The sequence below is a fragment of the Triticum urartu genome, chromosome 5A (assembly GCF_056163025.1).
Source record: "Triticum urartu cultivar PI428250 chromosome 5A, HENAU_Tu73, whole genome shotgun sequence".
NCBI lineage: Eukaryota > Viridiplantae > Streptophyta > Magnoliopsida > Poales > Poaceae > Triticum > Triticum urartu.
The window spans coordinates 150,621,487-150,645,926 of NC_141877.1; the positions used below are offsets into that span (position 1 = coordinate 150,621,487).

The 24,440-nt window shown below is 42.7% G+C and overlaps 1 protein-coding gene across 2 annotated transcripts; it reads right to left on the reverse strand.

Moving 5' to 3' along the window:
- Positions 1 to 1,159: 1,159 nt before the first annotated feature.
- LOC125508274 (phosphoglucosamine mutase family protein) lies at positions 1,160 to 19,342 on the reverse strand. Of its 2 annotated transcripts, XM_048672929.2 has the most exons (18): positions 19,165 to 19,342; positions 17,771 to 17,992; positions 17,500 to 17,566; positions 15,952 to 16,135; positions 14,905 to 14,957; positions 12,618 to 12,706; positions 7,320 to 7,544; positions 6,328 to 6,392; positions 3,900 to 3,960; positions 3,709 to 3,826; positions 3,557 to 3,638; positions 3,404 to 3,476; positions 3,243 to 3,304; positions 3,057 to 3,152; positions 2,528 to 2,682; positions 1,884 to 1,980; positions 1,719 to 1,796; positions 1,160 to 1,623 (listed from the first exon to the last, which is right to left on the reverse strand). In XM_048672929.2, exons 1-18 carry the CDS (start codon positions 19,325 to 19,327, stop codon positions 1,516 to 1,518), a joined length of 1,998 nt encoding a protein of 665 aa, XP_048528886.1. In that variant the 5' UTR covers positions 19,328 to 19,342; the 3' UTR covers positions 1,160 to 1,515. The 2 variants fall into 2 exon arrangements, with proteins under 2 accessions (XP_048528886.1, XP_048528887.1); XM_048672930.2 differs by lacking the exon at positions 17,771 to 17,992.
- Between the last annotated feature and the right edge of the window lie 5,098 nt (positions 19,343 to 24,440).

A 24,440-nucleotide genomic window follows, 5' to 3' on the forward strand; every position in this document is an offset into this window, starting at 1 on the left:
GCCGCCACCCAACAAAGTTTGGACTTTCGCCTGGAAGACTTAGGAAAGGGGGGGTGGGAGAATCAGCCCATACTAACGCCTCCAAGGAGGGGAACGGCGCCCACGGGTGTCGCTGTCGGCGCGGCCGGCCAGGAATTTTGCCCGATCCTCGCCACTAGCAGCATCTCCTAACCGAGAGCCGGTGACCCAGGGTAGCACGGCCTGACCAGGAAGGCCCGCACGCCGAACAGGGAAGGAGGGGGCAAATCTCGCACATCGGCAGCCATCGCGGAAGCCACCGCCACCGCCCTCGGCCATCGAAATCCCGCCGCCCACGCGTCCTGGACACCGGATCCATCATCTGCGCCGCCGCTTGCCACAAAGCCGGTGGAGCCTTGCCAAGGGAGTCGCTGCTCCAGATCCAAAGCCCCCCGCATGGAGGCAGGGCAGCCGGAAGCCCCGCCGCTACCATCCTTGGCAGCGCCGCGGGGGGAGGGGATCTCTAGTCTAAAGCAGGCCCAAGCATGTCGTTGGCATCAAACTTTGAGGTGTATGTCTGTACCCAACAAATATTCAAACGCATGAGCTATATGTAAGTCATCTGATTTTTTTCTCAAATCAATTTTCTGTGGGAAGGAAGGAGGCCTGGCCGACAGGCGGGAAGGAAGGAGGCCTGGCCGACGAGCAGAGGCGATGGCTCACCGGACAAAATCTAATCACCAGGTATTCTTTAGAGGGGTGATCAAGGGTGTCAGCAGCGCAACAGTGAGGGGAAAGCGGGTAGGTGAGGCAGCACAAGAGCACCAGCAGCCGCAGGTGGTGGATCGATCGGTGGTTGTGGGTTGTTCAGGAGGAAGGAGGCTAGATGTAGAAGACGACGCAGAAGCCGTTCGATGAAGATCCAACGACCAAAAAAAACAAATGCAATTTTGTTTCAAAGACTTGGACTTCGCTGTTACGTACCGTATTGCCCTTCTTATTGCAAGAAGTCACAGTCCTAGACAGAGAAACTGTCTTTATTTTACCAAACTTGGCAATCTCCCTGAACAAACTTGCGATTCGAGTCCATGCATGTTCCCCACAAAATTCATGCGAAATCAGTACCTTTGAAACTTTTCATGAACACATAGCAAATGCAAGATCGAGATTCAAATGTTCACTTCCATGCAACACACCGGCAAAATCAAGCAGGAGATACTTCATTCAATTCAAAAGCAGTTCATAAATGTTTCTGCCTTGCAGATTTCTGAGATTTCAGGGCCTAACTATTAAGTTGCAAATATTCAAGGACAAAGCATCCATGCGGCCATGTCAGTATGCAAGATTTTTGACAATTGCTTTGTCATCTGCTGGAGAACATGAAGAATTCGTTTCGGTACTTCCTTACCAAGGAGAGGCCAAGTGAAGTATATATGGGTAGGGCATAGTTTGAAACAAGTATTTCTTTGTATAGTACTGTTGCCCTGTATCCAAATCCAGCTCAACACAGACGAACAAGCCATGCAAAGGCTGCAGATCAATCGATTTTCCTACCCTTCACTGCTGCAAAAACTTGTTCAATGCAATTGTGTCCAATGCTGAAAATTCATTCGCAGCAGCAAGCACTGCAAGTCCGAGCTTAATGGCGTCATTCTTGCTTTGTGCCTGCATGCACATGTGACATGGCCGGTCAATTTCTTTTTAATAGAATGGTGCTTCCTAAGGTTTGACAGTTGAAAGAAAAGGGAAGAAAGGACAACCTCAATGTTAAGGGGAAGAACTGGATCATGGAGGGATAGCCTCAACAGGAACCAGCCACCATATCCAGAAACTCTGACCTGCGTACCATAGTAATGCAGCATGAAATATTAATCAGTAAAGAACTGAAGATGTATACATCAGCTTAGCAAAGATGATCGACGTACGCCTTCATGATTCTTTGGGGCTTTGCGAAGATTTGGGTCTTTACTGATCACACTCTCCAAATGTTTCAAGATTGATTCTCCATAGTCACGGAAGGGCCTGCAAAAAAGAATAAATTAAACCCATGAACTTTGTCAGTACTTGATATAGAGTACTTAAATACATCTCTGTAGTCAAGCTTGACCGGCTTTTGTTGTGCCAGCATGTGTAATTTACTGCTAAAAAGACAAGGGGTAACCCTATTTTCAAATGGCCAATTAATCTCCTTCAAATGTGAAAGCTCTCTTACCTAGAACATAAAACAATCTAAATCAGAGCATTCCATGGATGTCATGCAGATGAACTCACAATATTAACACATTGAGACATGCTTATGCACAATAGAAGCATGTGACAACTAGAACTCTCAAAGTTAAGCATAAGTTCAATCAATTTTGCTGTAGCAAGTTCAACTAAGGTTCACGCATGCTTCCTACTATAACTATTGTTCCATTTCTATTGAATCTTGGGCCAGTAGTCTTCCATGATATCCCACCTTAACTGGCTACTGAATGAAAGTGTTTTTATTTCAGCCAGTAGTCAAGGCCATGGGTAGCATCGTTTTTCTAAAAATGGACTGAATGTTGCTGGTTAGAACTTAACATACCCTCCTTTCAAATCTGCATGATTTTGATCAATCTTCAACCTTATCTCCACTGTCACAGCAGCCTCCTCAAGGCCCTCGACCAAATCAGTCAAAACTTTACTACCGATGTTTGGGTTCAATGTTCTGGCACCAGCAAGTTTATTCAGAAGTTTAACCTAGGGCAAAAAAATAAGAGAAGATAAGTAAGGACGCGTGTGCCAATAAAGAGAGATGGCAATGTGTCCTTGGGAATATGATGTTCCAGTTTTCTTTCCAGGTCAAATGAAATACAGCACATCCGGAACTACAATGATATATACTGTTGGAATTAGTCTAGTAAGGAGGAACTATCTTAAGAATAGAGGGATACAAATAGCAATGCTTCTAAAGTTGTAGCTATAAGAGATTCAGCTATAACATGTCATAAAGGTTCAGAGGGAGATTTCAAACCAACCAATGTTAAGCATAAAATGGCAACATCTTCATCTGGTTCCCATATAATTCCATGTTCATAAAGGTTCAAGGAATGTAGCAGAACAAGAACCCTTACCATCATATACGCTCCATCATCGAGCCAGTGATTCTCTTTTAGTGCTCCATGGCCACTTGTTTCCATCGCCAAATGTGATTCCTCACCAATAGAATTCTGAAATATTCATAATTTGCATTTCATACTACTAGGTATCATGGAACAAATTACAGGGTGATCTGAATCATGAAGAAAGAGTAAACTAACCAGACGAATAGCCTCATCGATTACATTCTTGTATCCTCGCTTGAATCGATGGTGTTTCCCTCCTTGAGCATAAAATAGATAAGAAAATGATTATTTAAGCAAATAAGCACCAAGCTGTGACTAGCACAATACCAAGTTTTCAGTTCAAAAAAAGTATCTACCAAGTTTCTTCTCAATAAATACAGTCAGTCCATCTGATGTCACGCTATCAGTCACAACAGTGGTTCCTGGATGCTAGTAGCAGATCAATGAATTAGTTAAGACACAAGCAACAGAGTAATACGAAACAAAACTGCAGCTCCACAAAATCTTACCTCCTCAAGAACTATGGCAGACATCAAAGCAATTAATCGGTTGCGGTTCAACTCACGTCCACTGGAATCAACAGCAGCTGACCTGCAAAAATCAAGATTTTTAGCATTGATGTTATTACGCATATGCAGAATCTCAATGATTATTTTTGCACCTGTCAACATCCGTATCAAATATGATGCCCAAGTCTGCCTTATTATTAAGCACTGCTTGTGTAATGGCTTCCATTGCAGCTTTGTCCTCAGGATTCGGAATATGATTGGGAAACAAACCTAAATATGTAGTTCATAATGAGAGAAAGGCCACAAAGAGATTACTGGAATGAAGAAAAGATCCAGCTATTACCATCAGGCTCCAGGAATTGGCTCCCATCAGTAACAGCTCCTAATGGTTTTAGTACCTTGTCCTGGTCCAATAACCACAGCAATTCCAGAAGGCAATATTAGATAATTTCAGCAGCCCATTTTAAGTATTCAATCGGCATGTTGGCACCAATGCAATGGATCAACCTTGGTTAAAGAGATTATAGTGATTCTAAGTATCAACAAATTCTGTGCAATGGGCATTCTATTTAGTATTTATCATTATTATATGACTTCCTATCTAGTATCTACAAGTCAAGTTCATTTGTATGTATATTCCTAGCCCTGCCCAAAACAACCCATATTTCATTATACTGGAAATGCAAAACAGATAAAAAAACTTGCAAAATACACAGATGATGATGGCCTTCAATCATGGGAAAATATCAGGTGCTACCGCCCCTTAAATGCTCACGTGCTCCCAACTTTCAGAAAATATATTTAAATGTTTCAAAAATTCGGATTTTTGTGTGAATGTTTTCAAGACATGTGCCTACAATCTGTAAAAAATTCAAATCCAATGTACACGTGGAGAAACAAAAAGGACACTATTCACATATGGATTTGTCCTTTTTGTTTCTCCATGTGTATTTCAAATTTGGATTTGAAATTTTTAGGAGATCAACTTCAGGCTATTGTGTGTTTGTGGGAGGAAATTTGATTGAAGAGAAGCTTGTCCGACATCGTCTGAGATGGTTTGGGCATATTGAACGCAGGCCTCCAGAAGCTCCAGTGCATAGCAGACAGCTAAAGCGTGCTGATAATGTCAAGAGAGGTCGGGTAGACCAAACTTGACATGGGAGGAGTCCGTAAAGAGAGATCTGAAGGACTGGAGTATCAGCAAAGAACAAGCCATGGACAGGGGTGCGTGGAAGCTAGCTATCCATGTGCCAGAACCATGAGTTGATTGCGAGATCTTATGGGTTTCAGCTCTAGCCTAACCCAACAGACAGTTGTGTCTAGATCAACAGCAGAAGCTGAGTATAGAACATCATTATCTCAAGGATTGAGTGAGATGCTCTGGGTGAAGAACCTACTGGGCGAGTTGAAACTTTAGAGGAAGGGACCGCTGAGAGTGTGGTGTGACAATCAGTCAGCTATAAACATTGCCAATAACCCAGTTCAACATGATAGGACAGGACAGAACATGCGGAAATTGTTCGTTAAGGAGAAACTTGACGCTGGGTTCTTCAGCCTTACTCATGTCAGCTCTGGGCAGCAAATTGCAAATTGCTTGACAAAGGACTGGGAACAAATGATTGTAACTTGGCATGTGACAAGATGGGGTTGATAGATATCTACAACCCATCTTGAGGGGAAGTGTTGAACCGGTATGGGCCTGGCCCATCACCTCTTAGGCCCAAGTGGGCTCTCTAGTATAAGCATCCAGGAGGGCTCTCTCCCAGCCAAGAGACCTAGCCGCCAGCGCCGACACACACGAACGAGAGCAGAGCAGGTATGCTCCGTCTCATACTCAACATGTTTTCTTCCCCCTATGTGCAAGGATTGGGTTGAAACAAAAATAAACTCACAGGCCAACATGTGGCCTTGGCCTCTATAGGACACTGTCCGAACACTCAATGACAATTGTGGTATGAATTTGTTGTGAACCTCGATTCACAATGGGATAACTACCACACTGAAGATAGGCAGACGGCACGGCTGTGAGGGATTGAGTAGACATAGGTTGGTACGAGAGAATAACTAGGAGAGATCAAATTGACTGTTCTTGCTTGCCTCAACCCAAGATACATGGTAATGGTATGCTTATATAGTACTGTAGATGCTTAGCCTTAACCTTCCTAATACAATGGGACTCCTTATAGAACTCCCATCTCAACACCTAGCCTACCAAATATGCTAGCGCACTCCTCTCTGTTTGGACTCCCACCTGGACCTGGTAGTCCACAAAAAAATTAGTCTGTTACTACTTATTACCACACCAAACCCAAATTCAAGCCCCATGGCAGATAGATTTATCGAAATCAAAATTTTATGTTCACTGAGTCAGCCATAAGCACATATTCTAATAATTTGACGTAACAACCTAATATTTCACCAGGGCTCATATTCGCCCTGGGGAAAAAATCCGGTTTCTGCTGGCAACCAGATTGAGTGGATATGACTACAAATTCAAAACCAGACAATCTTTTTTTTAATGCTAAGTTCAAATTCAGAAAACTTAATGTTTTGCATAATCTGTTGTCTTATATGGGAGTAACAACTAAGTTGAAATAACTAAACTTCTGTTTCTATTAGAATAATGTGTCTATAATATTGCATAAGAAAACTGAGAAAATATCCAATAGACTTGTCGATCAGTTGGCCGAAGGTAAGGATAGAATGCACAACACAAAAACCCTGACTGAAAAAACATACTGCTACAGAACAAGTAGGAGTAAACACATTACCACAAAAAAGCCACCTGCTCCATTCCCTGCATCAACAACTATGTGCAGTCCCTCCAATGGTTTCTCTAAGACCAAATGGACAAAAATATAAGCATAGAGAAAGTCATTTTCCTTCATATTTATCTTCTCTATATTCAATCATTTCACAGTTAGCTATCAGATTAATCTTCCACATAGGCAATAGTCACATATTTGAATACAAATAGAATGTGAGATACATGAACCAGTAGCTTTCTAATGAGCAGATAAAAAGGTATATGAATAGTAGAAATTGACATGTGTAATGCATCCGAGAAATGTGGATTGTAAAATAACAATAATACTTATGCCCCCTTTATTTTTATATACACCGCATAGGGGGTGCAAAGCGGTGTCCCGCAAAGACCCGCCAAAGAGACAAATAGTATAAACTAGTATAACACACTCTACTTCAGCTGGAACTAATTTTAGTTTTGCATATGAAGCGGGCCAGGTTCAGGCGCCTAGCTCCGCATATTAGCTTTGACTGAAGTCAAACTTTATAAAGTTTGACTAAGTTTATAGAAAATAATATGAACATTTACAACAACAGATCTATATGATGTGAAAATATATTCAGTGTTGAATCCAATGGTATTGATTTGGTATTGTGTATGTTTTATAGTTTTCCTATAAACTTGGCCCAAGTTTATAAAGTTTGACTTCAAACAAAAGCTAATATGCGGAGTAAATAAAAACGGAGGGAGTATAAGATAGAATAAAGCATATAATATTAATGATTAATATCACAGCAACTAGGATCAAGCAAAATATAAATAGAATGTGAAATTCATCAGCAAGATAATTTGTTTATTGAGCGCATGAAATTTATATACGTAATGACAATGAGAAATCAATCAATGGCGGAAATAAAAACATCAGATATGCAAAGCAAAGGCAAGAAATCAAACGTGATCGAGCATAAATTGCCTAATGAATCAAAATACAGTATAAAATAAGCATATGATGAACACCTTTGTTTCCAGCAGATTTACGAACTGCTTGCACTAGATCGGAAGCATAAATTGACATGTAGTCCACATGAGTTACAACACCGGTCTGTTCTTGTTTGCCACAATGCGCAGATTCCTCGTATATTCTAGAAGCCCGCTCCAATATATCTTTAATATCAGTCTTATTTAGACCACCATCACTTGTAAAAAACTTGAAACCATTCCGATTGTAGGGCAAATGGCTCGCTGTACAGAACCAGTGAAAAAAATAGTGAGCCTATATTTAACAAAACTTTAAGAAATGAAGTAGAAATGATCTCTGAACTAATGCAGAGTTGCAAAACGTTGCTGTCAGAATGAGGACACATGCACGTAAGATATATAAGGCCTCTTGCAGTGGGTAGTATCGTAACGCAAAATACCACTTTAGTTACTACCTTCCCATTGCATAGCATCATAGTGCTACCTTGTTTATTCATTTGTAGAATCTAAATGTGAAATTGTGACTGTACAATATCTATTTGCCATTAAATTTCCTTCTTCTGTGTGCTATGATACTACTACCACCTCTCTCATCTTCAATTGTAGTGCCACATCATCTTAATGATTACATGGCACTGCATGATACTTGTGTATGGGTTCTTGTCCCATTTCTTTTTCTTAATATAATGATACGCAGATCTCCTGCGTGTTCAAAAAAAAAAACTGCAGCGGGGGAGGCCTAATCAGAATACATAGGTTCCAGTGAAGAATAAGACAATCACATAAACGATTTTCTGCGCAACCATCTAGTGAGAACACCATCTAAACAATATATTTGTCAGTCTTTTCTTTTCACTCTCTTGTTCACCATTAGCATCAAATTCGTATATATGACACAACACTAATATGTCAGATTTGAGTTTAGTAAATCTGTTTGTACCACAATAGAAATACTGAACATCCTGGTAATCAATGGCTAAAGGTTCTACAGGAATCACCACTGTTGGTAGGCAGCCAATGGCTAAAGGTTCTACAGGAATCACCACATGTTGTGGTACTACCATACTGTTGTCAGACATATGGTATTTCATACTTTTAATCTCTTGGATTCCAGATCTAAGCCAAGCATAATATCATCAACAGTGTAATTTGCATTATTTTTGCCACCTTCTACGATAGTGTTGAGGGGTAAGATTGTTGCAGTGCGAGCAAGTGTCGTCATTGACAATAGTTAAGACAGGTGTATAAGGAAGTCGTGGGACAGGTTACCGTATACTTGCGAGAATCAGAAAGATGTTTGTCCATGACTCCCAATAGAGCAAGACATAATCCCACAGAATGGTGTGACCTCTAGTACAAATCCGTCAACAGGGTAAGCTTTCCTTGTGAAGTTTCCGTCCGAGCCCAGTGCTCGGAGCAAATTTCATTCGACCCAGATCGCCTGAGTGGATCGCCTCGAAGAAGCTTTAGATCTTGTTAAGAGTTATATTGATGATGGCCTTTGGCCTTTTGTATTCTAGCCTCTTGGGATTCTCTTGTACATGTATATATGATGGCTTGGCCTCCTAATAATATCAAGTTGCATATTTCCCTAACATGGTATTAGAGCATTACATTAGGTTTTTTTCCGCACGCGCAACTCATGCTTCATCCGATCCCATCTCGCGTCCGCTGGTACTCTTGGCCGTCGCTGTCCTCTTCCCTGCCGCCTGCCGGCAGCCACTGCTCCTTCCTTGTGGCTGATCGCTGCTGCTGTTTTGCCACACCCGCTCGCCCGATCCAGCCCCACCATCACAGACTGCTGTTCTATCTCCCAGCACCACCACATCTAGCCACCTCTCTTCACCACGCCACAACCAGATCGAAGAGAAGAAGAGAGCGAGGGCCAAGGGAAGATCGGGAGTACCAGGGAGATCGCGGGTATCTGATCCCCTGCGCGAACTGCACCTCACCAGACAGAAATGTTTACTTCGGACGAAAGTTTCATTCAATTTGCTTCCGGCTTACCCCGCCCAGGGTGCCGGCCCTTCCTCCCTGTCAGGCCGCCCCCGAGAAGGCCGTCCGCCGCCGCCGGGATCAGGCCGCCCCCGAGAAGGCCCTCCACCGCCGCCGGTGATCAGGCCGCCGCCCACTGCCTATCGGGGGCTGATTCTCTGGCCGCCACCGGCTCCGCTCCATCTCGCCCGTCGGACACGCCTGTGCCACCGGCGACCCCTGCAGGCTCGCCTGTGCCGCTTCCGCTCGTCATTCCATGAACGAGGCCGCTTCGTGTGTTATCCTAAGCGTGGGCAACTCGGGCCACATTTTGGGCCTCGGCTGCTGTTGACACCTTTGGCCCTGTTTCGGGCGTATTCTGTTGGATTGGAGATTGAGTTAAAAAAAAAGAGTAAAAAAAAGAGGTACAATGCTTTCGTCGGGTACACCTCTTCATCGCCGTTGGATGTTTTTTGGTGGTGTTCCATACATTGATCCTGTCACGCACATGCTTGCCCGCTTGGAGACGGTGGTTGTCGCTCTACTTCGACACCTTTTGCGACTTCCACCGGTGTTGTTGGCCGCCCTACATCGACTCCTCTGGCAGCTTCCGCGCGCAGCGGTGACCGCTCTACGTCGACTCCTCTCACGGCTTCCGCGCGTGGCGGTGACCGTTCTACGTCGACTCCTCTCACGGCTTCCGCACGCAGCGGTGACCACTCTACGTCGACTCCTCTCGCGGCTTCCGCGCGCGGCGGTGATCGCTCTATGTCGACTCCCCCAGTGGCTTCCACATATGGCTCTACGTCGACTCACTACTCTCGGTCGACTCTGCACGCGGCTTCCACGGGTGGTGAAGACTGCTTTTTATCAATAGGTGCTTCTACCTCGACCTCTTCCGCCATGTCCCTATCTCCGCGTGAGATTAAGCAGCTGCAATCTCTGCTTGCTACTTGGGATTCTTCACCAACAAGTTCTGCAGGTTCCGTGACTGACTCTTCTGGCACTGAGAAACCACCTTCTAGTCATTCAGGTACATCCCCATGGATTCTTGATACTGGAGCATCTTTTCATATGACATATGACTCTTCCACTTTGACCTCCGTTCGACCTGTTGAGTCTCCTGTTCGTGTTCTTACAGCTGATGGCACTCCCTTGCCTGTAGCTAGTCGAGGCACTCTTAGCACTTCTTCATTTCATGTTCCCTCTGTCGCTCATGTTCCTCGACTTACCATGCAGCTCATATCTGGTGGTCAGATTGTTGACTCTAGTTGTAGGGTCATCCTTGACTTTGATTCATGTTCCGTCCAGGATCATCGCACGGGCACTCTACTTGGTGCTGGCCCTCAACGCTCTGATGGTCTTTGGGAGCTTGACTGGCTACGTCTTCCTTCCGCTCATTGTTCAAGAAAGCGTTCTTAAGCGACGCTTAAGCGCGATTAAGCGCTGAGCGATGGCAAAGCGCTTCGTTTTTGCCCTAAGCGGTAGATTAAGCGTTTTTTATTTAAATTTGACCAAAATTTGGCAATTTTTGTACTTCTGCTGGTCTGCTTGCGCAATAATGGCAATATGCTATTTATCTTATTACTAGGCTATGTTCAAGAACTATTTCCTTCATATTTTGGTAAAATTCTGTCCACATGATATCTGTTAGGTTATGTCTATTTGAACTGAACTGCATTTTAGTTGTTGTTTTGCTTGCTATGCTAACCTGATATGTATTTGCTATTGTGTGAACTGTATTTCAGATGCTACTTCAATTACCCATGTGCCATGCTTCCTATTTTCATGTGTATATCATTCAAAATCTGTCAAATTCTAGCCAATTTCAAAAAACGCTTAAGTACGATTAAGCTGCGCTTAAGCGCTCATTGCTCTAAGCTGTGGCCTTCCGCTTCGCTTACGCTTTCCGCTTTCTTGAACATTGCTTCCGCTGCCACCGCTGTCAGTCTCGTAGCTCCTGTTGCTGCATCTACCAGTTCTTTTCAGCAGTGGCATCATCGTCTTCGCCATTTATGTGGTTCTCGTCTCTCGTCTTTGGTTCATCGTGGTGTTCTGGGGTCTGTCTCCGGTAACGCTTCGTTGGATTGTCTGGGTTGTAGGCTTGGTAAGCAGATTCAGCTACCCTATCCTCACAGTGAGTCGGTGTCCGAGCGCCCTTTTGACCTCGTTCACTCTGATGTTTGGGGCTTGGCTCCCTTTGCTTCAAAAGGGGGTCACCGCTACTATATTATCTTTATAGACGATTATTCGCGGTACACTTGGATCTATTTCATGTCTTCTCGTAGTGAGGTCTTATCTATATACAAAAAATTTGCTGCCATGGATCAAACCCAGTTTTCCACTCCTATTCGTGTTTTTCGTGCAGATTCAGCTGGTGAGTATATCTCCGCGCTGCGAGGATTCCTTGCTGAGCAAGGTACTCTTCCTCAGTTCTCTTGCCCTGGTGCTCATGCTCAGAATGGTGTGGCTGAGCGCAAACACCGTCACCTTCTTGAGACGGCGCGTGCGATGATGATCGCCGCCTCTCTTCCGCCTCACTTCTGGGCTGAGGCTGTTACCACTTCCACGTATCTCATTAACATTCAGCCATCTGCTGCTCTACAGGGTGGCATTCCTCTCGAGCGTCTTTCTGGTCGTTCTCCTGATTATTCGGTGTTTCGCTTGTTTGGTTGCGTTTGCTATGTTTTGCTTGCCCCTCGTGAACGCACCAAACTGACTGCTCAGTCTGTTGAGTGTCTTTCTTGGATACAGTGATGAGCATAAGGGCTATCGGTGTTGGGATCCCGTTGGTCGTCGGATGCGTATTTCTCGGGATGTGACCTTCGATGAGTCTCGTCCCTTCTACCCGCGTCCATCCTCCTCGACATGGATTTTAACTCTCCAAACTCAGTGTTGTGGATCCACCCTGAGTTTGAGGGGAGTCTTAAGAGTTATGTTATGTTTCCATGTAGCCTGTATAGTTCCCCTGTAGTATAAGGGGTGTTAAGAAGTGCCGTTTGCCCCCCAGGAAATACATGTTGCATATTTCCAACAGTATGCCCTGAAAGAACGAAGTGTTTGTGTGTGATTTCGATGTGGTAATGGACAGTGGCACTAGGAGAGATTCCAGGGTGAAGTCGTGCCATGTTTACACTGTTAGTAGTGTTAGGGAAAAAATCTGGTAGAAACCAATGGGCCAGATAAAGTTGTGACTGCATGAATATGCACTTGCTGAGATGGGTAAATGTCAAATAAATAAAGAGCGATAAAAATAGTCAAACAGTGTCAGCAGGCAACAATACATATAGTTGGTAGAGGAACTGATTACTGATATATACAAATGCTTGATTGTGATGGAGCGTATCAAACTGGGAATAGTACCTGTTATCATTATGCCTCCATCTGCTGGGCAATGATGTATCGCATCTTCGGTAAGTGTGCTGTTGAACATTGCCGGTGTTGAAGCCAATCTATATATATAACACATTGTCAGAACTGAATACTGAGAAGGATACTGCTCATCTACTTAACATATTTTCAAATATTATTAATTATTTTTATCACAGTTAGTTTGCCGTCTGAGGGCTGCTCTTAAGTCATGCCGGTATGGGTTTCTTATGTTTGTCTCTGGAAAAGGATTTGTCTCTAGTGTCCATTTTGCTATGGTCATGCCTGGGAGGTTGACCATGGAAGCCATTTTCTTGGTACGACAACTTATGGAGAGATACAGGGAGCAAAAGAAGGACTTGCATATGGTGTTCATTGACTTGGAGAAGGCCTATGATAAGATACCACGGAATGTCATGTGGTGGACCTTGGAGAAACACAAAGTCCCAGCAAAGTACATCACCCTCATCAAGGACATGTACGATAATGTTGTGACAAGTGTTCGAACAAGTGATGTCGACACTGATGACTTCCCGATTAAGATAGGACTGCATCAGGGGTCAGCTTTGAGCCCTTATCTTTTTGCCTTGGTGATGGATGAGGTCACAAGGGATATACAAGGAGATATCCCGTGGTGTATGCTCTTTGCGGATGATGCAGTGCTAGTTGACGATAGTCGGACGGGGGTAAATAGGAAGTTAGAGTTATGGAGACAAATCTTGGAATAGAAAGGGTTTAGGCTTAGTAGAACTAAAACCGAGTACATGATGTGAGGTTTCAGTACTACTAGGTGTGAGGAGGTTAGCCTTGATGGGCAGGTGGTACCTCAGAAGGACACCTTTCGATATTTGGGGTCAATGTTGCAGGAGGATGGGGGTATTGATGAAGATGTGAACCATCGAATCAAAGCCGGATGGATGAAGTGGCGCAAAGCTTCTGGCATTTTCTGTGACAAGAGAGTGCCACAAAAGCTAAAAGGCAAGTTCTACAGGACGGCTGTTCGACCCGCAATGTTATATGGCGCTGAGTGTTGGCCGACTAAAAGGCGACATGTTCAACAGTTAGGTGTGGCGGAGATGCGTATGTTGAGATGGATGTATGGCCACACGAGGAAGGATAGAGTCCGGAATGATGATATACAAGATAGAGTTGGGGTAGCACCAACTGAAGAGAAGCTTGTCCAACATCGTCTGAGATGGTTTGGGCATATTCAGCGCAGGCCTCCAGAAGCTCCAGTGCATAGCGGACGGCTAAAGCGTGCGGAGAATGTCAAGAGAGGTCGGGGTAGACCGAATTTGACATGGGAGGAGTCCGTTAAGAGAGACCTGAAGGATTGGAGTATCACCAAAGAACTAGCTATGGACAGAGGTGCATGGAAGCTTGCTATCCATGTGCCAGAGCCATGAGTTGGTCGCGAGATCTTATGGGTTTCACCTCTAGCCTACCCCAACTTGTTGTTGTCCATTTTGCTAGGGTCATCCGCCGCTTCAACTGGGATCATGCCGGGTATGGGTTTCTTATGTGCTTGTCTCTGGAAAAGGATTTGTCTTGTGCAATTTATAAGGCACGGATGCCACATGAATCATATTGTTTATTCTTTTGCAGAACATGCCATCAGGGAAGATTTAATATTATTTTGTTGACACTTTAGTAGATGCATAGACATTAGTAGCATAGACCTGAATAACTGTAGCTGAATGCATAACCAAGACTCCAAGAGTAGGCATGCACACATACATACATGGAATGCTGGATCAAGTGGATGGCATATTCTCGGCTCACCACTTTACATAAGGGCAATATGGACGTTCTCTTGATTTAACAGCCTTGGACGGCAAGTTAACAGCGATAGCAAAGAATGAAGGCTATTTGAAAATGGATGGCATGGAATGAATAAGGAGTTATTCTGGTGATATCTGACAGGATAGGGTTTTATATACTGGTAAATAAGCAATTTTGTCTTGGATATTTGACTCATTTGTTGGCATGTCAGAGTAGAGAGGTCACATTTATGAAGAGCTCAAACGGGCAAACCCCTTGGAACAGTTAAAAGTGAGTTTATAGCTTCCCAAGAACGGATGTATGAAAGTGAGTTTCTAGATTCCCAATAATGGATGTCTACCCTTGCAATAGAAAAAGGATGTGTGCAGATTATAAGTACAAAAAGATCTCACATGACAAGAAAATTCAGATTGCCTCTGTGTTTTTGGTCCCTGCTAGAGTCTATACAACACAGAAGATCTCATATCTTGAATGTAAGCAAAAAGAAGTTTGAACTCACCCAAACTGTAGAACATCATGTCCGACAGCAGTGATTCCATGAGTAACTGCATTCTGAAAACAATTACTGTTCAATATTCAATAATCAAATAATTATCCAAATGTTACTCATGAACTTTGTTTGGGTGGGGAGGGTAGCGAAATTCCAAATGAAATTGTTGATCAGTTTAAGCATCACAACGCGATATTTATGAACTTTGTTTGGGTGGGGAGGGTAGCGAAATTCCAAATGAAATAGTTGATCAGTTTAAGCATCAGAACGCAGGCGATACTTATGAACTTTATAGGCACAAAGGATATCGAAACAGCAGCAACCAACATGACCATCATAAATTTGTATCATTCAAAAATCCTGCAAACAGAGAAGGCAGACCTAGACCTGTCCTGAAGCTGTTGAGGAAATGTAGCTGCAATCTAATCACACTTTTAACACTTCCCTTACTTCTTCTGATGTCTAGGCTCCATCAGGCCTATCCATCTATGGTGTATACTTAAATGTGTGCTGTGCATGATTATTTGTCTTAAAATTGCGATAGACATGTTCCGGACTCTGGACCTATTGGCTCTGCTATCGTAATTCATCCAGAACCTTAAGCTTTTAAGGAAATGTGAGCGATCTACTCAAACTTAACAACTAAGGATGTAAGTATTTAAGCATGCACATCTACAAATAGGGTTCTACTCGGGTTTAACTTTAAGCTTTTTTTAGAGGGAGAGTGTGCGTAGGGTGGTACTACCAATTCCCAATTAATTCCCAGAGCTCGAACATGTGATGAGAATTCCACCTCCAACACAATAACAGAATGCCAGCTACCCAATGAGCTGAAGATAAAAATCGGTCACCATATGTTATCCGATTCGACAGAAATTACCCTAGTTTCTCGGCTAACTCTTTGAATGACCGGAAAGTCCAAACCATGACTTGTTGGAACATGGTTTTGGTCTAATAATGGCTTAAGTAAGAATACAAAACTAGAAATAATAAATTAGACAAAAATGCACACAGGACCTTGTGGGTCCTTTTTCTAAATGCATAGAAATCAGGTACCTGCAATTTATGAGCAGAAATTCGTGAATCATGTCCAACAGAGATTCTTAAACGTCTCAAGCCATCGGCTTCCTTCTTGTTTAATAACCATGCAGCAAATGCAGCAGCTATAGCTTCAGCGACAAGCTCCGTGAGATTGAGAGGCTCACCTTCAACCCCAGCAATAGCAACACCACGAATATCACTGTAAAACAAAATAGTCTGTATAAAAGAAGTTGATTTTTTTTGTAACATATCATACATATGAACACACATATCTAGAACATCTTGAAACTGTCCATCAAATGCCTCTTCAGGTTTCTTAACGAACGTGAATAATACACTAGTTTCAACAAATTAGACGACTCTAAAAGCTAATTTCAAATGGGAGTCGACTTTGTACTGCCATATTTTGCATTATTCGAGTACAATATTAATTCACAAGAATCATATCATCCAATCACAAAGAAATCACTGGAAGCAATATAATATTTCAAAGAGTTTATCCAACACAACCATTGATGCATGATAACAGCATTATACCTGAGAAATGCTTGATGAAAATAAAGTTATGGAAAGCTGCAAGACATATGCACCCATTTGACGGAGCAGTAAAGACTTTGGGTGTCGAATGTCACAATCATTGTTTGTGCCGCCGTTCATGCCAAAGAAGGGAACCACTGCTAAGGATGACATGCTAAACCTCACATATACCATACAAATTGGCAATATGGTGTACTGTTCTGCTAACTGATGACAAGTTGACCTGCTGATCAAGCAGGAAGTTTCTATGCACTGATGCATGGTTATATGTATGGGTTAAAACATGGTTGGACACCCACAGACACTTGCATCCTCTTCCCACTTTTTTGGGTTAGGGGTTTTATTCCGACATATCGTGCATGCCACCTCTCTGTAAAATAAAGTATCCCTTGCACTTGGCAGCGAAAGTATCAATGAGTACTCTTGCTTTGGCAAACACTACTTTTCCATGGTAATTTTGAAAATTAGATTTCACATATCTTCTATTTAATGTGATATATGACTACTAATAAATCTCTGAATATTGCAACATATATGAAGATGTAGCTGTTTTCCATTGGGTACTCAGATCTTTGCTGGGTCAATATGTTCAGAATATTTTTTAAGAAAAATGTGTATGGAAAGTTGCTTACTGCTAAAAGGCGAACTAACAGAAACAGTCCGACAAGCATCGATTCTCACCCAAGGATTGGGATACAAAATCTTGTCTACGTAATAGATGGCCTAAAGACAGCAGAGTAGACAAGCAAATGTAGATATCAACAATACTTAATTGGCCATTTCTGTGAACTACCAAAGCAACTAAATTAAATATTCAATAAGAAAAAATGGGATTGAAAAGCTTATGCACGTCATTGTCTATTGACAAACATATTTCATTGCTTTTGGAAAAAAACACCAAGGAAATAAAGTACATGTTTTGTTACCATGCATATAGCAAAAAAGAAAAATATACAGTCTCGCTATAAGAATTAAGAGCATGCAATGCCAAGGAGAGTATCATACAAAGTAGAAACCTTGTTATACCTGCCATTTTGGAGCTTGAGGAAATCAACTTTGTCAATGGACAAGACATCACTGGCACCTTGAGTAGCTGTAATGGAAGTTATGTAAGAAAGTTTTCAGAATTTCGCATGAGCATACATGGCACAGCAGAAACTATCTAAAACCAGTAACCAAGCTATGATCTGACATAAAATAATTGGAAAATAAGCCAATATTTGACAGACACACCATATTGAGCGGGTAAAAAAAACCTACGTAAACTAATAACGATCATTGAGAGCCTAGAACAGACCATTGCAGCTAATATTTGCTTGTTTCCCGAAGCTAATCCATGCTGTTGATGTGGTATTTAACCACTTGGCTGAAGTATCAGCTAATGATAATCTACACCCCTGGACGGAATGCATGCTGCGGGTATTGAGGGCACAAAAATCACAGGTATATCTTGTGTTGTGCCTAGTCCGTGGACCATCTTGTGCCAAGAATGCATTTTGTATGGCCTTCGCTGATAATGCTGCACAAATGTCCAAATCTATCAGCTTCTTCTATTCTTATGACAGTGCACAAGATAATTGCTTATTTGGGTCATTTATAGCATAGTTTTGTTCCACAAAATATACAGAAATATTTGTACTCTCTCATTTCTCAAATATATGGTACAAGAATATAGGCATGTGTGAAAACCATGCCCTATATATTACTCCAGAACCTATTTAGCAACTAATTAAAGAAGGGATGCACGGGCTAAGAATTGAAGAAATCTCCTTTGAAAGATAAAATGCTTATATCTAGGAATAAGATTAGAATGATAGAATACTTAGATTAAGGAACAATCAAACTGTGTATTTTTCTTGAAGCCAACATTCAGTTCAAAACTGGAAGTGGAATTTCATTAAAAAGGAACTAGAAACATCTTTGAATAAAAACAATATTGGCTAAAATGCAAGTATTAGCCACTAGCTGAATCTCGAAATACAATGCTTAACAACAACTATCATAACACCACGAAATATGGTCCATATGGATCTTTCTGGGCCCGAAGGCAGCCACAGAGAGCTGCCAGCAAAAAGAAAGGCCCTAAATTTTGCTGTCAGTCTTCATCCACGGTGGTTTTCCATGAACTCAAATGAATTTCACCAGCCGTTCAAGTTTCTTATTTTCTTTGTTTGACAAGCAGTGATTGAATCAGTTTAAAATTTCAGTCAGATATAACTACGATTGTCGAAAGTTAGTCCTCCGATCGAAGAGGCAAGCAGATAAAACCAACAATTCTTACATTCATCAACCCAAGGAAATTTCGCCATGCCCCTAATCCCACTAATCTATTCTCTCCTGCACAACGCATTGGGCTGACGTGGATTTCCACCCATTCCATCGGTCTAAACAAACCCTTCTACGGTTGGAAAATAGAAGCGGTGGCCAATCGGAAACTTCACCTGGCTCCCTTCTATTCCGAATACGCCCACGAATCCCCCACACGGCGCGAGAGAACGAACGGCAATCCTTTCTACGGCCATGGATTCCGCCCGCGCTTCCCTGGCTCTACGCTTCTGCCCTTCACGGACCGGTCGGGGCTTGCGGCCACGGATTCGAATACGGGATACGGTTCAATTCGATCGGGCGGATCAACTAGAGTAGCTGTTGTACGTACTGCGGGGTGTAAGGAGGAGGATGCGAATCACTGACCGGCCATGGATGTGAGGAGGAAGAGCTCGCGGGAAGCCGGCTTTGCTGTGCGTATGCGCGGACGGCGTGCACGAGGTGTGGAGGGCAGAGAGGGGGTTTTTTCTGCGGGGAGGAAGGCAGAGCAGGGAGTTGTGTTGTTGGATACTTGGATCAGATCGAGCATCTCAAGGTGCGCGGCACCGTCGATATAAGATCCACAGCCTGGTTGCTACTGTCGACCGTGCGTTTTTTCTCGTCCGTCGACGACGGACGGGAGCAATGAAATTGATCAGCTGGAACTGTCGGGGTATTCTTGGTGCCCCAACAGTTCGTTCATTTCTGAATACTAGTAAGCGTGTACGTGTAACACACGTATAATCATAGAAAAATACGAGATATCATACAAATCACTATCTAACAATAGCACACTTACAAAAAGTTGGACCATCTCAAGGTTTTCTTCTAGCTCTGCACCAATACTTTTTACTGAAAAAGAATCATACACGCCTACCTACGTATTGTATGACATGGCCATAAATCTGTCTTAAAATGATACCATGAATCTAGTGAATCCACAATGAATCTTTCAACTGAACTAAATCCACGACAAGAATTATGGGACGGAGAAAGTAATATTTTTACATGCTTTGAGATTGTGAAATGGAATAACGATAAGTTAATCTTAAGGCCCATAAAAATATAAGAACAAAAATTACCTACAATATATAGTAAGACAACAGTCAACTAAAATTTGATTGTAGAACTGTAGGATGTTGGTTTGTTATCAATAAAATTCATTGTTGATTAGTAGGTCAAGTTCCCTCTGAAGGATAACAATAATGGCGGCATGATCTTGAGGAGCATCAACATGATTGCAGCGTACCTAATGTTCAACCCCTGAATCTTCCTTCTACTATTGCCAACGATTCAGTTTATCCACATGCACCGTGAAACTCAATCAACTGAACAAAAGCTATAATGTAAACAAATTAATGTAACATTTTCTAAGTATGTCCTCTTATTTAGCATACTAAATTTTCCTTTCTCCAAAAGAACAATTTGATACACAATATGTACACAAAAGGAAAACCAAAAAACTCCAGTTCATGACAAGTATTTAGCATACTAAATTTTTCCTTTCTCTAAAAGAACAATTTCATACACAATATGTACACAAAAGGAAAACCAAAAAACTCCAGTTCATGACAAGTATATAGTTTGGTAGATAGAAAGACTCTTATGACATGGATCATAAAATAATTTGTGGAAATATATGTATGTTTGTCCTTAAGTAGGTTAAACGTCTTTGCTCGGAGAAAATTAGAAGTACATAAGAAAAATTTCAAGGGTTCTACATTCAACGGCTGCAAAAACTCCAGGTAGTACATGATATACATGGCATAAGTTTCTTTCAGATTTATCACATACCCATAAATGCAAGCCAACCCAAACAGTGCCTTGCATGCATATACTGCAAGAGAGCATTAACCATGTGAGCGCATATAAATCAAGCTTGCCCGAACAAAACAAAAGGAAATCACTCGTAGAGAAATCAGATAACCATATGAAGTTATTAACTTCCACCTTCTCATCATTCAAATGCACCCTCTAGGAGTAGCAGTGGATAAACTGAATCGTTGCAAGCTAGTAACTAAAATAACCCCACAAACTACAATAAAAAACTGAATCCATGATAAGAAAAATCTAAACTGAATGCCTTGTAGACCATGCCACATATGCTCAAAATAGATAAACGGATCAACATGACAGTTGGTTAATATATTAGGGCAAGAATGAAGTGGGTATATGGGGTAGAACAATCAATGTGTTGGGTCAATAACTGCAGGGAGTCAATCGCGGAGGAGCCGGCTGACCGGTGAACATTTACGATATTTTCTATGCCACAAAAAGTGTCTGGGACCAATTAAGTCATTCCCAAAAACAAATATGAGGCGAACCTGATGGATCATCATCTCAATTTTTGCCACCACATTGTATATGATCCCCTAATTCGAGTGTGGTGGATTGGTGCAGACATTCCCCCAAGCCAACAAAAACTGCATTCAGTTTCAGTAAGGAGATACATGATTAAAGGAGTATCAAACACTCACCTCTATGTTTCAAGTAGAGGAAACAATTTCTTGGAGCTAGTGGTGCGTAAAAAATATTTTCTATATATTAACTTGTACATGATGTTTCCTGTCTCCAAACATTTATTGGCATGATCAACATAGCATAGCTATCAAGGATCAAGTATTTGCAATGTAAGCAGCAAAATTCCACGAAGCTATGAAGCATTCGGTGAATTTGCATTGATTCTGAAGAGATAGTGAATTTGAATTTCTGCAACCTGCCAAATTTAACTATTTAAGAATGAGGTCGCAATCAAAAAATGGTGTGCTAGTCAACCAAAAAGATTAATCATAGGATTGTGAGTCTATAGTGCAAAATTGGAAATAATAAGCAGTACACATCCCAATTTAAAATTCCTAGCAATGCTTTTCATGTAACATTTTCATAGAGTACATATGAGCCCATAAAGACATCTTACCATATGTCATGATTATTAACTATGAACAAGAAACTAAAACCAACCTTCTGACAAATATGGCATCGCCGCATTACAAACGTTGGTCGAGCTAAAATTAAAAACATGAGAAAGTAAAAAAATACATGTATGCTATTGGTAGTACCATCAATCTAGAACAAGATCATAAATTTTTTTCAAAAATATATACGGCCACAAAGAAAAAGAAAATGGTGAATGCTCTGTAGAACACGAAACATATGCTCAAAATAAAGATCCAAGCTAACAAGACATGGGCTGAATAGATCAAGGGAAAATCAGTTACACTCTTTGTTAGTGATATAGATATGTCTTAGTATATCGTTTTGTTAATTATTTGCAGGCCTATATATTTGCATGGAGTCCATGTCCAGCTTCTGACGGCATGTAAGTAGGCCAAATGAAATTGTCATGTGGAATGCAATGTATACAACTCACATGCATGCACATTGTATCCTTTCCCTTACCAGATTCTAAACTGAACTAAAGCATTAATAAGAATTCCTCTAGCTTACATTACTTTGGGCAATGGAGAGGGTTGTAGGTCGCTTCCTGTTGTATTCCATTATCTTCTCATCAGACACTTGGGCATCCCAATTTTGACCCCAATTCAGTTGTTCTCGCAGATTTTCACCTAGGGCATTTGCATTCCCGTGATTAGGCGTGATTGTCAGGTCCTTAAATGGAGAACATTCTTCTGATCGTAATGGAGATGCAGGTGGATGATGATTATTCATCTGTGTGAAGGTAAATCCATGGGAAAGTGAAGAAATCAGTACAAGCACATAATTGAGCATAAATACTCGCTCCTTATTGATGATGATTACTTACGAGAAAGGATATGTGTTTCCTTGGGGCTCCAATTGGTGAGGGATTTGTTGCAGAAAGAGCTCCACGGGCATGTCGTGGGAGGCATGAAGGGTCGTCGGCTACGTGCGTGGGTAGGCGTGGAGCGGACGCGTGCTGGGGGCGGCCGGGCGCGGGGGCGCACAAGGCGGCGTCTGGAACGGGCACTGGCGGGGGAGCAGGGGCGGCCGGGCGGGCGCGGACGTCGGGGGAGGCCGGGCGCGGCGGGCACTGGTGGAGGAGTGTTGGCTGTGGTAGAGGAGCAAGGGCGGACAGGGAGCAGGGGTGACCGAGCGCGGAGCCAGGAGCGGGGCGGAGGGGCAGGGGCGGCTGGGCGCGTCGGATGCAGCGGGGCAGAGGAGGATTAAGCGGAGGGCGTGGGTTGCTGCGTGGAGGAAAGTTTAGTGGCTTGACCGTATACTAACCGCGTGGTTGATGCTAAACATTAAACATTGAGATGATTTTGATCGTCAGATCTCTCCATTATACGGTTGAGATGTATTGGTTCTCCGCCCTCTCGTGCTTTTATAGGGGTAGTAGATACAGAGGCGACATGAACCAGATGCATTTTTTCTGTCTGAGATGCATCTGGATGAATCAAGGGCAGAAAGTTTAATGAAAAAATTACGTATGGATCACAGGATTGTGGTTCCTAGTCTAGATGGAAGAAAGGGTTGTTTGCTACTAGTCTGGAAGAAGGAGGTGAGGATCTACTCCCGGGCTGCTACCCTGGATTTCATCGATGTCTCTGTGGAAGAGGATAATGGAGACATGTGGAGGTTAACTGGAATATACGGTGAACCAAGTTGGGATAACAAAAACCGTACGTATCAATTACTACGGGATCTTCATGCCCAATCCAGGTTGCCGTGGACAGTAATTGGCGACTTTAACGAGATTCTATTCTCATCAGAGAAAGATGGTGGGGCCCCTCGACATCAATCCCGTCTACAAGCTTTTCAGGACGCCTTGTCTGACTACTCCCTTGAAGACTTGGGTTATGAGGGAGACATATTCACGTGGTTCCGTGGAGGGTTGCGGGAAAGACTCGATCGGGTAATGACGAATGCTGGATGGATGCAGCTTCATCCTTTGGCTGGTCCTTGCAACCTGGAATTAGGAAAATCAGATCATCGACCGATCTGCCTGGATACATATCACCTGGCTGGAATTGCAGAACAACGACCTTCCTATGGGAGGAAATTTGAGGCGAGGTGGCTGGCAGAGGAGACTGTTGAGGAAGTAGTGAAAAACAGCATGGTGCAAGGCTGCTCAGCGGGGTATTGGACCAGATATAGGGACAAAGCTAACAGTGGTGCACCAAGACCTGCATGCATGGGACCGTATGGTCCTGAAGGAGCCTCGTTCAAGACTCAGGAAGGCACAACGGGAACTTGAGTCGCTTACAAAATCCAGCCCGACATTGGATGTTTGTATGCAGCAGAAGGAGTTGTCTCTTTTTATAGAAAATTTGCTGGAGCAAGACGAGATATATTGGGCACAAAGAGGCAAAGTAAGCTGGCTACGTCGAGGCGACCGGAACACGGCTTATTTTCATCAGTTCGCCTCGGCACGCCGACGGAAGAATTTAATAAAAAAGCTCAAGAGTAGTAGTGATTCCTGGGTGGAAGGTAATGATAATCTTAAGCCCCTAATTAGGGACTACTTCCATGGCCTCTTCACACCCGATATGGGTGTGGTGGACCAAGGATTGCTGAACTCTGTAAAACCCGTGGTGACCGTCGATATGAATAATATGCTTTTGGCTGAGTACACGAGGGAGGATGTTCGCCAAGCTTTATTTCAAATAGGAGATTTGAAGGCTCCTGGCCCGGACGGACTTCATGCTATCTTTTTTAAAAGATTTTGGCATATTGTAGGCGAC

What these genes read in the sequence shown, in the direction of transcription:
- LOC125508274 (XM_048672929.2), bottom strand. Translation starts at nt 19,327, where the DNA reads ATGCTCGATCTGATCCAAGTATCCAACAACACAACTCCCTGCTCTGCC. An exon ending in TGGAGGCATAATGATAACAG is followed by an intron (nt 7,545 to 12,617) that starts GTACTATTCCCA and finishes GGTTCTGTACAG; the next exon opens with CGAGCCATTTGCCCTACAAT. An exon ending in CCAATTCCTGGAGCCTGATG is followed by an intron (nt 3,827 to 3,899) that starts GTAATAGCTGGA and finishes CTACATATTTAG; the next exon opens with GTTTGTTTCCCAATCATATT.